This window comes from Mauremys reevesii, linkage group 1, assembly GCF_016161935.1.
Source record: "Mauremys reevesii isolate NIE-2019 linkage group 1, ASM1616193v1, whole genome shotgun sequence".
NCBI classification, from domain to species: Eukaryota; Metazoa; Chordata; order Testudines; family Geoemydidae; genus Mauremys; species Mauremys reevesii.
Window position 1 is genome coordinate 84,933,652 of NC_052623.1, and position 18,452 is coordinate 84,952,103.

The 18,452-nt window shown below is 38.3% G+C and overlaps 1 protein-coding gene across 11 annotated transcripts in view; it reads right to left on the reverse strand.

The window, feature by feature from the left end:
• The window catches only part of MYCBP2 (MYC binding protein 2), a 432,876-nt gene that overhangs the window by 288,268 nt on the left and 126,156 nt on the right, over positions 1-18,452 (reverse strand). For 10 of the 11 annotated variants that reach the window (XM_039512192.1, XM_039512052.1, XM_039512042.1 and 7 more), the window contains 4 exons: positions 17,755-17,856; positions 4,833-4,940; positions 2,856-2,975; positions 1,087-1,168 (listed from right to left, as the gene is read on the reverse strand). In XM_039512192.1, the coding sequence (XP_039368126.1) occupies positions 1,087-1,168; positions 2,856-2,975; positions 4,833-4,940; positions 17,755-17,856 (412 nt within the window). The remainder of the gene's footprint in view (positions 1-1,086; positions 1,169-2,855; positions 2,976-4,832; positions 4,941-17,754; positions 17,857-18,452) is intronic. The other variant, XM_039512057.1, reaches the window with a different exon arrangement.

Sequence of the window (18,452 nt, forward strand, 5' to 3'; positions counted from 1 at the left end):
TGTGCTTCCACTAGCCATACATACTCTTCTTACCCTCTTCCTCTCCGGCCCTGTTCCCCTCACCTAGCTTCCCTTCAAATTTTGTTTCAAATAGCTTATTGTCTCATAAGCCCATCCAAAAAACCCCAAACTGTGCAACATGATGTTTGCTGCTATCACACTGTTCACTTTGCTTGTGTGTTATATCTCTTCCCCCACACTGTGTCTGTCTTGCTTATTTCGATAGTATGAGCTTCAGGGCAAGGGCCATCTACTACTCTGTGTTTGTACAGTGCCTAGCACAATGGGACCTCATTCTTGGTTGGTCTTTAGTCACTACTGTAAGAGACATAATATAAAGAAGTTTCTTTACTGAAGTTCTTAAGGGCATAAGGATTTCAGCATATATATTTTTACCTTGTGGAATTCACAAACTCTGCAGATTTTTTGGCACTAAAATCTTTATCCACTGCAGTCTTAATATGTCTGGGAAACTACAATGCATGAAGGGAATCTGCAAAAACTTTAAAAAACATTTCATCTTTGGGACCAGACAATGTATAGAAATTTTCAGACCAAAGAAAAAGCTACACACTTTGAATTGTATGATAGTTTTCATAAACTAAAGTTTTTTAAATACTTTGGGGACTGAAATTTTCCCTGGTTGCTATCTGCTAGAAGGCAGGTACTGTTTGTTCTTAAAAAGTCTGAGCAAAGTCCCTTCCTGCTATTTTTTTGAGTAACTGGTAATAGAAGGAAACACTTTTCCCCAGAGTAAAATTCCTGTAACCATTTTTTTTTTAAAAGACATTGCAACACAACATTTAGATCTTCATGTGAACAGTTCTTTGAAGACTAAATGCTTTTAGCTTATTCTAGAGGAAAATAAAGTTGAAACAGCTGACACTGATTCTGAGTATGCGCAGGAGACATTTTCTAAAATTTTTAGTAGAGCTTACGGAAGTCCTGCCCTATTTATGTCACTCCTGAATATTCTCCCTGCCTCATCTAAGCAGGGAGAATATATCCATTATATGTAATCCAATTCATAGGTACGGAATGAAATTCAATAGTACAAATATGTCCTTTAACCTATTTACAACATACCTGCAATTAACGTCTCCATGTCCCAGCTGCCCATGCTGCCCATATCCAAATGTGTAAACATCACCATTCTCCATCAAAACCACTAAAAATAAAATGTTTTGTTTTCAGAATATTTTTTCCTGACAATTTGAAGGACCTCACACATCCATGGTTTGATGTGTACTTTATATTACTAAAAATATTTGTAGATGGTAATAATTTTACCCTCCTTGGCTTTAACTTAAGTTCTTGATCCTGCAAAGACTTGCATACAATTAACTAAGCCTGAGAGTAGTCCCACTGAAGCCATTCCCTGGTAAAAGAAAAGCTATCAAAATGTTAACACTAATTACATTTTTCATCTGTTAATTTAAACAAACTGATTACAGAACTAACCATGTCAAATATGTTTTTGTTCAACAGTTTAATTACAAAAATCAAATTTTCATTTGAACAAACAAAAAGTAGCAATCAGAGCAAAATTAGAAAAAGTAACTACTGGATTAAATTATCAGGTAACTGACTGCCATAAGCATTTATTACATTTGTTTGCGTACTAAGAACCTGGGCAGACTGATTCTCATCTTTCTGGGGAAAAATATTATTCCACCCTTAAAATCCACTTTATCAAAGCCACTGATTTCCCATTCACCTCTGTATTTCCTAATATGTCTTGTTTCTGTGTGTTTGAGTTTCTTCACAGCGAGTTCTTTAGTACTGTACAAAACAATACTGTACCTGCCCAATAATATTGTCAGCATGAAACAATTTTCTTGAATAAAACAAGGATAATATATTTGCACAGTCACTTTTGTGATCATAACTGTACTTTAAAACATTTTTTTTCCATGCTAGAGATAATTTGGGAGCCTCAAATCAATGCTGGTTATAATGCTGGATTATAATTTGTTCCAATGGCACTCCAAATTAACTACAAAACTCACTAAAATTATTATAACAATAAATATTGCCTTGTGGTCAAATTCTGAACCTACTCTTTTTGGAACTGAGGGCTCTTGGAAGCATAACAGATGCAGTTCCACCACATAGGGGTTAATAATATATGTGGTCCCATGGGATACCCATCCTCTGCACAGTTCAGAATTAGAGTGGCAACTGGCAGGAAGAGTGGAGTGGAGTAGCGGTAGAGGATGGTTTCTTGATCACTGTATGGTTTCTTAACCCTCCTTCAGTGGTGAAGAGGACTGAAGTTGGCTGCAGATGTTAATCCAACCTAATCACTCCTTTGCACCCCCACAGAGATGGCTAATCAAGATATCCAATAGAATGCCGAAGCCTAGAATTACAGTAGAACCTCAGAGTTATGAATACCAGATTTACAAACTGACCAGTCAACCATTCACCTCATTTGGAACGGAAGTACACAATGAGGCAGCAGCAGAGACCAAAAAAAATACAGTACAGTACTGTATTAAATATAAACTATTAAAAAAATAAAGGGAAAGCAGCATTTTTCCTTCTGCATAGTAAAGTTCCAAATCTGTATTAAGTCAATGTTCAGTTGTAAACTTTTGAAAGAACCACCATAACATTTCGTTCAGTTACAAACATTTAAGAGTTACAAACAACCTCCATTCCTGAGGTATTCATATTTCTGAGGTTCCACTGTACCCCAAAAATATCAATGATTTGAAACTTACTTGGGTAAGGATTAACACCACCTTTCCTTAGAGAAGGCAGTTCATGGTAGTTATACAAGTGGAAGGGCATATGATCACATTTTTTTTTTCAACAAGTGCACGCATTAGATAAAAGCTGTAGCTTTGTACCTGAATGGTGAAACCCACAACTGACTTGTACTGCCCGGAGTTCACAGTCAAAATGGACAGCCCCTGGAGGATAGGTTGTGATTTTGCTGGCATCCTTCTCACCCCTTTCTCCACTTCCGTCTACAAACATAATTCATAGTTATATTCCTATTCTTTTCAAGAAGCAAATTTAAGAATAATGAACAATGAGCAAGGGTGGGAAAAGAAAACACTGAACAAGGTAACAGCAAGAACAACTTGCAGTACAGCAGATTAAAGAGGTCAAAATGCATATACAGGTAATAAAGCAGATTTTGAGATATGATACACTGAAATTCTATTTGCAAACAAACAATCTCCTAATGCACACGGTTCTGGACTGGGGGAAAAAACTATTAACCTAGTTAATAACTTCTGCAGCATGAACAAGTTAATTTAACTCAGCAAAACAGGAATTAATATAATGTATGTGTGTTAAATACACACACTTGTTGCATGAAAATTGTACTGCACCTCCACTTCTTTAAGAAAACGACCATAGTTGCGCATATAGTTCTGTCAATTTACAAACAAATTAGCCATTCTCCTATCTGCTCCTTTTTATACAAACATGATGGTGTGTATAAGAGATTTTTTACATGAGTCTGAGTTGGCCATGTTACCTCTGTTTTACAAAACCATAAATGCAGTTCATTCCAAACAAGTGCTGGTAAACCCTTTGTCACAAAACCCATTGAAAATTTGTTTAAGATACATTTTTCAGAATCTATTTTAGTGTTTTTTTGTTTTTTTTTTTAAAAATAGCACTACTGCTTTCCATGTAAAGACAGGTTGCACTAGGTACCATGTACAGACTTAGAGGTGACAAAATAAAGAGAATATCTTTGTAAATGTCTGGAAATTAATTAAAATACCTTTTCTATAAATTAGGGTGTCATTTTAGGATACTATAAAACAGATTGGCAATGAAGTTGTATTTGCACATGGAAATGAGGGAAGGCGCTTGCATAATAAATGCAGGAAGCAAGCAAAACAGAAGAACAGGCAGAAAGCTCCTTGTCATTAGACCAGCTGGTAAAGTGAAGAAAGCTGGTTGGGAAAGCTCCATGGAAAGAATGTGAGTATAATTACTATCCTTTAATTTGCTAGTCTTGCCACTGTTGCTGGCCACAATGGCACCAGAGCATCCTGCTGCTGCTATTACTAAAAAAGGTCAGTAAACACCTGTAGCTACTGTTTTGCCATGAAGACCTTAAAAAGCCACAGAGCTTTGTTTGACAGGAACTAGTATTGAAAAGCAAGAGAAAATTCACAAAGTGAGCTAGAAAATTGCCCCATCCATTTTATGATTAAAATGACCACTGCTTTATTACCAAAAGTTGATGGAAACCAAACTACTTGCAGCAAGCTTTGAAAACATACAATGTGTCCCTACTTTTGACATAGGTCTTCTGTTACCTAAATGTAATTTTTTACTGAGTAATTAACCTTTGTAAACCAGAAATATCAAAAAAGGCTTACTTATAGATGCTAAACCTACAGAAAAATCAAACAGAAGCCTTGAATTAATGAATCTGTAATATAAACAATATTTTAGCAACTGCAACAGATACTCATTGTGCAAGATCATAAAATTAAGACAAGAAAATGAAATGACAATGCATATGCCAGACCTGAATTACCTGGCCCAATGAAAAAATTAGAAAGTTGTGTAAATTTGTTTAGTTTTATTTAAACAAATGAGAAAAGACACAGAAAAATAAAATGACATACTTTATCAAAGAAAAAAACAAAGATGATGATGTAGGGTGTCAAACATTCATACTTTTAAAGTAAACAAACATATAAAATGTGTTTTCTTTCTCCTCAGGTTACATAAGACTAACAAGAGCAGAATAATTTTTGTGCATTTCTCTGAAAACAAAGATTCAGTGGATGGAAGAAATGACTCGGAGGATGGGCATATGTCCCTCCTAGTCAATAAGGAAGACCAAATACCTTTGTGCTTGTCCCGCTTATGCTTTAGCTGTGCTGGATGGGGTCTGATTCTGGCTAGAGCCTGCTCTCGATGATTCATAAAAATAGGACCAGGAAATACAAGGGGGCCTGAGGAGAAACATTTTGCACATGCATAGGAAAGCTCACAAAATGGAAACTGTGTTCAAACAAAAAATAATTCAAATTAAAAGCGTGAAAAAATGATTCTAATTCTACATTGCTCTTGCACTTTACAAGGTCAAAAATAAGTTAATTTGATCATTCTTGAAGACAAGACCAACATATTATTCAAAGATGCAGTAATTTTCTCAAATAAGATACAGATTTTTCCCTTGATTTATAAATACAGAACCTTACTGAAGTCCATCGGACTACACGAGTTGTAAGCTGGAGAAGAATTTGGCCCTAAGTAGTTAACATTCTATCTTACAGCTAAAGAAATTTTATATACCATACATTTCAGGCTATTCTATTATACTGCAAAGTATTCATTTGGCACAAAATATTCAAATATCACCATATCAACTCTAAAATAGAAAAATTATATGGTTGGTCATATTTTCTAAATTTGAAATTCAGAAATAATGTCCATAAAATTATCAACTACCTAGAGACATTCTTTGTGGGGAAGCGGTTATATAAAACTATGCACTTTGGTGGTTTGTTATATTGACATATTTACAAAGGAATGCTTCAAATCTAACAAATTATGTTTCTTTTAAATGACACAATTTGGAGAACATATTTACACTTGAATATACTACTTGCATTATTTATTTTAAAGATCCCAGGACTACAATTTTTGTCTAGATACTCTCTCCAAAAATGTGATAAGATATATTAAAATACCTTGTAGCTGCATTACGTAAAACTTTAAAAATAATTCTGTATGAAACTTTTTTTGCTTGTATATCACGTGTTTTATTTTTCACCATGTATTCTTTGTAACCAGAGACATTCAAATGTAGGGACTCATCCTTCTCCCACTGAAGTCAATGAGTTTTCTCTTTTGAGGTCAATGATAAGTCAGAATTTGTGTTTACAGTCCACTGCCCATATCCCTTCCCTCCTCTGAGCTTCTTGAATGGAGCATAATCTCATTGACCTGAATACTATTTCATTCATTCTTTCATGTGTGCAAATATTCCTAAGTTCCATTGTGTATATCTGAATTCTCTTTCCTCCACTCAACTAAACCAGCCCTCATCAAGAACACCAATCAACTCTTCCTGACAATCTCCAGGCTTCTCTTCCAGTCTAGCCCCCCACAATCTGCCTTATCTTTATCAAGGTCATTTGCACTTTTTTGTATCAGTTCTTGCCTCAGATTTCAGAACCCTGAAGGCTTGACTCTCCTGCTATTTCTCCCAACCCCTTCCTTTTGTCACTCTTCGGTAGTTTTTCATGATCATCATAATCCATTCATCTCACTATGTTGGTGTAGCAGAGAGGTTTGCCTCTTCTTCTATCACAAATATACTCATTGTCATAGCTTTAACTAACATCTCTATCCCTGCAACTTAGATATTATTCTCTACTGGACCACTCCCTTTCTGTTCAGTTTCCTATTTCCCATATCCTGGATCTCTTGCCATATGCTCAAATGGAACATATCTAATACTTAGCACTTCTTTATCCCCACATCTCTTCTGCATCTAAAATTCTCCCTGTTCTGACTCTCACTTCTGGTAATACTTTTCACTCTTCTCCCTTTCTTCTCATACAGCTTCTATCATTACATCAAGTTTTATCTTCACTACATCATCACAAATCTAACAGTCCAGGGGGAGAAGGAGCCAGGGAAGAGGGAACTGGCAAAAGGAACATGGGGGGAGGAGGGTGGGCAAACTGGATCTAGAAGGGCAAAGAGACTAGAAGAAGGGGAGGGAGGAGGAGGATGGAGAGAGAGGAGGATTGGCTGAAGAGCCGGGGGGGGGGGGGGGGAGAACTGGGACTTGCAGGACAAGGGGATGGGGGAGAAGGCAAGAACTGGGACATGGAGTCCAAGACCTAAGTGACAGATTAGCTGGGCAGTAAGATCAGGAGTGTGAAGAGAAACCTGAGAGATGGAGACTGGGACTTGTTTGGTAAGAAAAATGTGATTGGGACAAGGAGTTGGGTGGCAAAGAGACAGGCCTGGGACGGTAATGGGCAGAAAGGTCTGTGAACACTAGAGCACACTTCCACCCACAGCCTAGAATGGAACCAAGATTACAGAGTCTTATCATTCCCCACTGTCAGCAAATGTGTGAAATTCACTCACAAAATGACTCATCCCCCTCTAGTGCTGGTGCACACAAGGATGACAACCTACTACTGCTATCAGTTGCTCCCTTAGCTCAAGTGGCAGAGACCTGTATGGTACATTTTAAGGTTCAACCCTGCTGGTGAATCATGTCAATATGATGGAATTTCTGGGTTTTCTTTTCCAGTTTCCTTTTTCAAAAACCTACGAAATTACACACACTAAAATTATTAGAAGAACATTAGGATTGAAAAATCAAGCACTCAAAAGTTAGGAAATGCCAAAATTAAGGTTGCTTGGGCAACTTTAATTTGGATTCTTTAATTTATGCATATTCATTATGGTATAGTCTTTAATTACATGGGTTATCAGTTCCTCCACAGGACTGCTGCCTCATTCTCTGCAGAAGTTGGACCTGCTCTGAGATGAATCACAGTTGTGCAGAAGGACATTTATCTGGAGAGCCCTTGCCTCATCTTTTGCAAAACTATGTAGTAGATGAGCCAGTATGTTGCAGGAAAAGAAAGGAGGATCTCGTGATTAAGGGCTCATATATAACACATATGGAGATCTAGATTCCACCCCTGCCTCTGCCGAAGAGTTCCTACGTAATATCAGGCAAGTTATTTAAAACAAACACTTTTTCACAGGCTGTCACTAATTGAGTGTTCCTCGTTTTATGGATGCCCAACTTGAAACCCTCAGATCTGTTTCACAAAAGTGCTAAGAATTCACAGCTACAAAATGACGTCAACAGGAGCTGTGCTTTGAACATATTAAGTGCTATATAAGTACTCTAAAAAAAATCAGATACAGTGTCTCAAACTGGGCAGACAAAATTAGTGGATACCTTTCACCTTAGTCTCTATGCTTTAGTTCCTCATCTATAAATGGGAATAACAATAGCCCTTCACCACACAGGATTGCTGTGAAATTAAATAAATTAATGTCTGAGTAGCAATCAAATAACGTAGTGATGAGAAAAAAATCCCAAAAAAGTTAGTAGCAATTGGACATCTAACATAGTGAATGACAATGAAAATGAGGTAGGATCAGATGCTAGAATATGGAAAGAACAAGTTGAAAATTACTTAGACAAATTAGATGTCTTCAAGTCACCTGGTGAAATATATCCTAGAATACTCAAGAAGCTGACTGAGGAGGCATCTGAGCCATTAGTGATTATCTTCGGAAAATCATGGAAAACAGGAGAGATTCCAGAGGACTGGAAAAGGGCAAATATACTGCCCATCTATAAAAAGGAAAATAAGGAGAACCCAGGGAATTACAGACCAGTCAGCTTAACTTCAATACCCAGAAGGATAATGGAGCAAATAATTAAGCGATGAATTTGCAAACATCTAGTAGATAATAAGGTGATAAGTAACAGTCAGCATGGATTTGTCAAGAAAATATCATGTCAAAGCAACCCAATAGCTTTCTTCTACAGAGTAACAAGCCTTGTGGATAGGGGGAAGTGATAAATGTAGTATATCTTGATTTTAGTAAGGCTTCTGATACTGTCTCACATGACCTTCTCATAAACAAACTAGGTAAATGCAACCTAGATGGAGCTACTATAAGGTGGGTACAGAACTCGTTGAAAAACCGTTCCCAGAAAATAGTTATCCGTGGTTCACAGTCAAGCTGGACGGGCATATTGAGTGGGGTCCCGCAGGGATCAGTTCTGGGTTCCATTCTGGTCAATATCTTCATCAGTGATTTAGATAATGGCATAGAGACTACACTCAACGATTATGGATGATACCAAATTGACAAGGGTTGCAAGTGCTTTAGAAGAGAGGATAATAATTCAAAATGATCTGAACAAACTGGGAGAAATGGTCTGAAGTAAATAGGATGAAATCCAATAAGGACAAATGCAAAGTACTCCATTTAGGAAGGAACAATCAGTGGCACACATACAAACTGGAAAATGACTGGCTAGGAAGGAGTACTGCAGAAAGGGATCGGGGGTCATAGTGGATCACAGGCTAAATATGAGTCAACAGCATAACACTGTTGCAAACAAACAAAAAACAAACAACCCCCGCCCCCCGCCATCATTCTGGGATGTATTAGCAGGAGTGTTGTAAGCAAGACACAAAAAGTAATTCTTCTACTCTTCTCTGCACTGATCAGGCCTCAGCTGGAGTATTATGTCTAGTTCTGGGCACCACATTTCAGGAAAGAGGTGGAGAAATTAGAGAAAGTTCAGAGAAGAGCAACAAAAATGATTAAAGGTCTAGAATACATGACCTATGAGGGAAGATTGGAAAAACTGGTTTGTTTAGTCTGGAGAAGAGAAGACGGAAGGGACATGATAATAGCGTTCAAGTACATAAAAGGTTGTTACAAGGAGGAGGGAGAAAAAATGTTCTTGTTAACCTCTGAAGATAGAACAAGAAGCAATGGGCTTAAATTGAAGAAAGCATGGGTTAGGTTGGACATTAGAAAAAGCTTCCTGTCAAGGTGGTTAATCACTGAAATAAATTATCCAGGGAGATTGTGGAATCTCCATCATTGAAGGTTTTTAAGAGCAGGTTAGACAAACACCTCTCAAGGATGGTCTAGATAATACTTAGTCCTGCCATGAGCGTAAGGGGTTGGATTAGATGATCCTCTTGAGGTCCCTTCCAGTCCTACAAATCTATGATTGTATAATCATTATGTATTCCTAGCATGGTTTGAATAGTGTGGAGTAATAAGGCTTGTGGCCACACACTGAACAATGACAATAAAATACAATATCAAATAGATGCTCGCTGAGTGAGCACTGGTCATTCTATTCACTGTATGAAGAAGTCCTGTAGAAAGAAAGTAATATGTGATCACGTAACTGAAGACTACACCATAATGCATACACACAAGGGGTCCAAATTAAGGTTGCCCAAGCAACCTTAATTCTGGCATTTCCTAATTTAATCATGCCTTCAAGACATTCTTTTAATAATTTTGCATATGTAATATACAATGGCATGCATGTGCAATTTCAACAGATAAACGTCTTGTAAAGTTGAAGCATCTACAAGCAGGAGCATGCAATAAAGTTCCTCCTAAACCACAAGAGTATCTATACTGCTGTGATATATATTAAAGAGTGGATTCCAGTGTTTCAGAGTTTTTCATAAGATATCACTATATATTAACATTTGTTTGTTTTATACTGGTTAGTATGTGAGAGGTTTCAGTTTGAATTCACATGGACTAGGTAAAGGGAATCAAATGTCAAGGAAATAAATTTGCTTTAAGTAGGGTTACCAGATAGCATCTGTGAAAAAACAGGATGGGGGTGGTGGTGGGGGGTGGGGTGGTAATAGGCGCTTATGTAAGAAAAAGTCCCAAAAAATGGGACTGTCCCTTTAAAAAGGGACATTTGGTCACCCTAGCTTTAAGTAAACATCAGAGTATAGAGCCAAAGAACTCAGCTTTTTCTTGATCTATCAAAAGTAAATTACGTAACGGTTAGGTGGGTTTGGTTTGTAAATATAAGATCCTTCACATACTATGAAAAAAGTGCAATACTCGATACCGGAAACACATAATATACTATGAAAAAAGTACAATAGTAGATTCTGGAAGCACCAAGATAATGCATTTAACTTATATAACTATTAAGTTAACTTCATCAAGTTAACTTCATCAAACTAAATTAAACTTCATTTAATGAAAAAGTAACACGTTGAATAATTTATTCTGCTGGAAATTAAGATGGTTATTCAGTGACATGTAATAAGCAGTACTATTGGAAACTTTATTTCAAGGACTTGCATCCGAAGAAGTGGGTATTCACCCACGAAAGCTCATGCTGCAAAATGTCTGTTAGTCTATAAGGTGCCACAGGATTCTTTGCTGCTTTAACAGATCCAGACTAACACGGCTACCCATCTGATACTTTATTTCAAGGAAAGGTCAACAAAGTGACATCTTGGATAAATGCTAAATAGATTTAAATATTTAACCTGTTATAATCCAACTGCAATTATCATGTGATTTTTTTCTTCAAAAATAGTCATTTTATTGTCATATTACTACCATTTTAAAAGCTGTGAAGTTTCAGCCATTTTAAAAATTGCTCTTAAATGTTCAGCAGTAACTGGTTAAGTAGGTTACTTGATTGCATATTAGAAAACCATTAGCCATCCATTCGTGTATGGAGTGTTGTTGTAACTGTGTTGGTCTCAGGATATTAGAGAGACAAGACAGGTGAGGTAATGTCTTTTCTTGTACCAACTTCTGATGGTGTAAGAGACAAGCTTTCAAGCTTACACAGAGCTCTTTTTCAGGAACCGGAGAAGAACTCTATGTAATCCTGTAAGCTTTTCTCTTATCCCAACAGAAGCTAGTCCTATGAAAGATATTACTTCATCCACTCTGTTTCTCTAATTAGCCACCCACTAATTAGACAGTGCTAGATTATGCTGTCTCAATGTCCAGCAGCTTTGGCTAAAAGCGTGATGCAACCAATTTCCAGATTTTTTCTTCTCACTTTAGGACAGTTATTACTAAGATTACAGACTTCCTTTAATATGGGAAGAAAACAAGCATGCCAAAATCTAAATCTAAATGAAACTAAGCACCCAATTTTATACCACAGTGAGGGTAATCTAAGGATTCCTGCATCAAACTGAGAATGCTAAGAACTAAACTAAAAAGCAAACAAGGAGCATTTACTCTTATCATATCTTATAACACATTAATTTCTAAATATTTTAATTCCTTTTTAAGAATGGTAAGTTTAAATAAGCCTCTTCTCTTACGCTTCTGAGCAATAGAAGACTCTTTGAACTGAAAATAGACTGGCTGAAAATCCTAGGCTTCTTTTAAGTAATAAATATTACTATAACACCAAACGTGAACTTAAAAAAAAGTATCAGTGGAACAACTGTAAAAGTAAGCTAATCTAAGGCACCCCAATCTCAACAATCAACAAATGTGCTGCACCACAAGACAGGGTATCTGACTGCTTCATTGCCTGCTTTCCTAACAGAATGTGTCAGACCCAAGAAGAACACGATAAGAACTTAAGACTGGCTCTGCCTGAATCTACAGAGTTTCTAGATAAGGATGACACCCATCCCCAAAATGGCCAACCCAGGAGAAGTGAAGCTGAGAAATTCACCACCACTCATAGCTCTTTAATTCTCTACACTAGCCTTGAAGTAGTAGGTTAATGCAATCTAGAGATTGCAACTAATTTGCTCCAGCCAGCTGCAGTCACCAAAAGCCCATACGCCACTTGGGGACAGTCCAAACTCAACACGCTCTATCCAGTTCTCCCTCTCTGCTCCGGAGATAGCCTTTGAGCCATGAACAAGCAGGAGAGAACTATTTCTGCCCAGCCAAGAGACTTGTGGGTGATTTAACTTTTTGGTTTTTTACTTTTTTTTTTTCCCCCCAAACTGCTACATGAGCTGAATAGCTCAAATATCTGCCCCCAAATTATGGATGGTGACCACCTGAGTTATTTTGAAACAACACATTTGAACCTCAGGCTGAAAGCTTGAACATGACAAATCTAACCAGGACTGATAGCCACTAATACATCATCATAAGAAACCAACAGACGATCATGACAAACTGATATTTTAATCATGTAGCTGAAATGGAGATATACAGCCACACCCCAGTATATACACATAGTCCAGTAAAATTCCAATTTACTGGACCTCCCCAATTAGATAATTAGCAGTATATTGCAGCTAGTCCCTGAGTGTACAAGCTTCAGTTTTGGTAAGCTGTAAAGCTCTTTAATGCTGAAACTGAACTCCTGCGAAGCTTATAAATTATGTGGGAACTCTGAGGCCTTGTCTACACTACAGGGAAAAGTCAATCTAAGCTACGCAATTTGAGTTACATGAATAGCGTAACTCTAGTCGATCTAGCTTAGATCTACTTATCGCAGGGTCCACACTACACAATGTTTCTCCCGTCAACTCCCCTTACTCTTCTTGATCCAGTGAAGTACAGGAGTTGACGGGAGAGCAATCTGCGGTCGATTAAGTGGGTCTTCACTAAACCCACTAAATCGACCGCAGATGCATCGATCGCCACGCAGCAATACCCCAGTAAGTATAGACAAGCCCTGAGTTTCAGTCACGCAGAGCTCAACAGGACTGAAGTCTAAAGATGCCAGACCATCCAAACTAAATCATCTTGATTGCTTGATTGACAGCAATCAAAATATACAAACACAGAGAACACCCTCTATTAAACACACACAAATTTATAAATGTATATATAAGCATATCTGTACACACAATTATATAGATTTCATATATACACACACACACACACACACATCATACCCTTTAAAATATATAAAATGTGTCCATTCCGAAGGTACCTGGGATGGATATACTAATTGCTCTATGACAAAACGTTTTAAAAATTACAAGAGTTGAAGAAAATCAAAACTAAACTAAAAAGACTCCATCTATATTTCTACCCATTTACGCCAACTTCCCAATCTTCAGACAGCAGCTTATTCAAACGATGGGCCGTGTCCCATGCCCTAAAGGTCAAACATGGGCTCTGTCACACCTACAAGAGAAGTGAGTTCCCCAGAACTGTTGACTCATGCAGTTAAATTGGCTTCAATCAAGGAAAGAGGCAGTTAAGACTGAAACCATTCAGAGCTCTGTAGATCAAAGTAAACACCTTGAACTGCATACAGAAGTAAAGAAAAAGCTAGTACAACTTACTAAACGGTATAATGTTCCCTGAAGCTAATATCGCAAGCCAGAAGAAAGCTGTATTCCGAGATAGATTCAGCTTCCAAGAGACCTTTAAGAGTAGCTCTCATCCAATCCGAGCTAGCATGAATGTGTCTACTTGAGCTGGGCATCCCACCCCTAGCACCAACTACAGATGCAGATTCAGATTAGAACCCTGTGGCACCCCACAAAAGAAATCCCTCTAAGGTGGACTAAGGATTACATAAGCAATCCTCTGCGACCTCCCAAGGAAACATGTAATTCTATCTACTCCAGCTGTCATCCACAGAGGTGTCAACAATATTTCATGGTCCAAATATACAAAAGGCAGTTGACAGATCTAAGGAAATTGGCATGGACACTTGGACCACTCTCCATCACTAAAGAGATGCAACCTGGACTGTGGGACTGCTGAGCCCTCCAAACCCACCAACCTGTGCTGCTGATGTCAAGCGACAAGCCTCTGACAGACACTGCACTTACACAGCCATCCACAGGCAGGAACACACCCAACTGAGTTACATGAATAATCTCCCAGCCATGCATGAACCATCAATGGAGAGGCTTCAGCCAATTCTCCCAAGCTCCCCAGTCTTGCTCTCCAGAACTGTACCATCTTGCACTGATCAGAAGCCTTCCCAGTATAAGCTCATTACCTAGTTCACCACTTCTTCAGAGGAAAATGGACATACGCCAGCCTTTGTAACCTGAGCTGAGAGTTTCTTAGCACTTCAACCAAAAACACACTGTTTTAGGTAAAATATAAAACAGATATATTAACTACAGAAAGGTAGATTTTAAGTGATTACAAGTAGCAGGCACAGAGATCAAAGTTGGTTACCTAAGGAAAAAATAGAAACAGAGCCTAAATTCTAACTTAAACAGACTAAGCAAGATTTGAACCAAGCAATGTCTCTCCCTAACAGATGGTACAAGCAGGTTACATTCCTCAGTACACAGACTGGACCACTTTCGAGCCTGGGACCAAACTTCCCCAGTTCAAAGTTTTTTTCTTGCAGACTTTCTTCCACCTGTTGGAAAGATCATTGCCGTGACCTGGGCTAGACCATCCTCAGGGTGTACATCCCTTCTCCGAGAAGCCTCTGGGATAGTATATTGTGCATGGATAAGCCATTAATGACAGTCTGGCCGGTGATGGCTACGACTTTGTTGTAACTGAAAGGCTGGCCATGGGAATTCCCAACCTCACAACATAGTTCATTAACTCATAATAATACTTCATAACTTCACATACAATGATAGTACATACAATCTAACAGGATATTAATGTTTAATAGCTCAACATTTTTAAAATGATACTTCACAAGACATACTTTGTATAAAACACATCATAATTATACGAGAGTGGTGAATATGGGGGTTCCAGGGTGCTACTTTGAGGTAGAGTGTCACAAGATGATAAAACAGTTACTCCTAACAGAGCATCCACTGAGTCCTGTGTGATTAAATAATGCTCGATGAATTTGTGGGAAGACACGCAGGTCACTGCTTTACAAATGCTTTACGTGATTGGTACATTGGTCAGGAAAGCTATTGAGATGGAAAGTGATTTCATGGAGTGTGTTCTAGTCCGTGGCGGCGTTTGCAAATCATGCTGATGATAGCAAAGATTAGTACAACTGGAGATCCATTTTGAAAGCTTTTGTTTAGATATGGCTGATCCTTTTGATCTTTCAGCAATAGAAAGAAATGATCTTGGTATCTTTCTGAAAGGTTTGGTTCATTCAAGATAAGGCTTAGCACCCTTCTAACATCTGGGAAGACTCTACAGGGAGGTACACCACGAGAGCCCCTATTTCCCCCATTCTTTGAGTGGATGTGATGGTCACATGAAAGGCCATTTTCATAGACAGAGATATGAACAAGCAGGTTGCCATAGGCTCAAATGGGAGACCACTGAGGCATCGTAGCACTATGCTGAGGTTCCAAGGTGGAATGGTATCTCGTACTTCAGCAGTCCTAGGTGGTGATGGCAAATGGGTAGGTACCGCATGCACATCTGGGGGTGAGATGTGTACTGCAGCAACATTGGTACGCAGCAGTGGCGACTTCGGTGCATCAGACACTAGTGTATTGGGAATCTAAATTTATTGGTATCATGGAAGTAATTTGCTTCGGTATCATGGGGGATATTTGCATCGGTTCTGTTGTTGACAATGTTGTCAGTGCTGGGATCGCTCTGCGTTCCACAGAGCATCCAGCAGGCAGCACCGTAGATGTTGTCAGTGCCAATGTACTCGGTGCCGCATGTCTATTCGGTGCTGTTGGTACCATCTTTGAGACTCCAATATTTTTCTTACCCCTATTACCTGATGATGCCATCTTGTCCAGTCCTACCCTCTTGGGGTCCTTGAACTTATTGGTGACAACATTACCAGAGGCCCAGGAGGCGTCAGAGGTATTCAGACTCATACTTGTCAGTGCAGAAGTTACTGATCTCTCTGGGACCTCTTTCTTTTTGGTGGTTCCTTTTTAGGCAAACTTGAACCTTGCTTTTTAGTGTCTTTTCACAAGGACTCTGTTAGTTTCTCTTCGTAACTAGCAGGAAGGATGGCACGGCTGATGTCGACGCCAACAGCAACCATTGTCCAGGCAGGGTTCCAGGACCAGGGTCTAAAGATGAGCTCTCCGTCGGTTTTAATTTCAGCTCATTGTTTTTCTGAGTCTGTACCTTACGTTTAAGGCAATACATACATTTTGGGGGAACCCGTGCCTCTTCCAGGCAATGAATGCAAAGGGAGTGACCATCACTGACCAGGATGGCCTCCCAGCAGTAGAGGTACCATTTGAATTTGGAAGATCTGAGCATAACACACCTTTAGAGGGATTACTTCTCTGAAGGGAAGATATGTAGAAACTACTATTCTAATCAAGGGGGTAACGATAAATAATGAAAACATTTTTTTTTTTTGGAATGAAGAAAAAAGAAGAACGGGAACAACTCTAAATGACTAAAATCCTAACTGAAACACTATCACTATGAAAAATGAGAACACAGACACTAAGAACTCGCTAGAAAGGGCTCTGCTAGGGACTCCATTTCAGGACAAGGGCAGTTGAGAAGGAATCAAGGGCCATTTGGCCGAAAAGTACTATGTAACCGCCAAACGTGGCGCACAAAGCGGGGAGTGCATGTGCGGCACAAGCAGGCACTACTACTGAAAATCTCAAATCCTAGGTACAGGGACGCTGATACACCTAAAGTGGAGCACTCACAGGGACACTATTCGAAGAAGAACCACTAGTTCCCCCAATCTTATTCCCATTTTAGCCCTTACACGAAGTGAACACATTCCAATGAGGAAGATTTGGGGAAGGAAATACTCATACATCCCCTCACAATACCTTCATGGCTCTCTTAGCTAATGCTGTATCAGATACCTATCTGAAAACATATGGACTGACAATGGGTCAGCAGTCTTCTCCAACAGTTATCAGTAATACATGCACAACAGAGGACCCCATTCTTTCTTAAATCAAAGACTACAAATACTTTAGTAACCACCAATGTTGTATTGAACAGCACAGCATCGGAGTGCTGACTCTGAGCCTGTGCATCTCAGGTGAAATCTCTAATGGTGTTAATCTTTTAATTGTCTAATCAAAGCCCTAGATCTAAACTCTCAGCTGTTTTGTCTCCCATTCTCACCATTATAGGCTTAATAAAAGCCAAATTCTCAAGCCATTACACAGCAGTATTACTGAATCCTTGCAGGCCTTTTCTGTATTATAAAATTGAAGTGATATATTGATTTTTTTTTAATCTATTGAGTTCAATTAGTGCAAACCTCTACTGAAGAGACACTTAAACCTGATTTTTGTTTCACGTTTGACAGTTTTTAAAAAGAAAAAAGGCTTGTTTCATAAGGCCTAATCCGTTTTTAGAAACGGTGTGCCTTTATCCTTATTTTAGCCTCGACTCAGTAACAAATAATCTTACCTCTCCCTTCCTCCAATCTATGCCTCCTGTTTACACGCTGCCGCTTTTCCTCTTGCCGTAGCTGAAGGTGCTCTTCAATATTAACCCCAGGAACAGGGACAGCTGCATCAATTAATAAATAAAAAATACAAAATCTATGTTTAAATAATATGATGAATGTGACAAAACCTAGTAATAGTCAAGAAAATCAAAGCTAAGGCTCAATATTTTGTCCTTTATAAGCTCCACTGAGATGTTTAGGAATAAGGGAAGGAGGCAACATAATGATTTCAGAATGGACTGTCAGCCTCAATTTTGGATTTCTTTACTTTCATAAGTCTGTCACAATTTCAACATTTAATAATTTTCTGTACTTCCTATCTATCAGCTACACGCAGTTTTAGAGTTTGTTAGGAGAGTTTGGTTGTTTTTACTTTTGCCCCAAATTTCCAGTAAACATAACATAAGAGAATTTATATGTTGACAAATTCTATTTAAAACAATAGTGATCTATTTAAAATTTTCTTTAGGTACAGCACATATGACAGCAACATGAAAATGAAGACCACAATGTTTCAATTAGCAGCTCATTTTAGAAATAGTTGCATGATTTTTATTAATTCAATTAATATAAATCAAGATTGTATAACAACCTTGTTATTTTTGGCATGTTGATCAATTTAATACCTAATTATAACACCTTGAAAATAGGGGTTTGT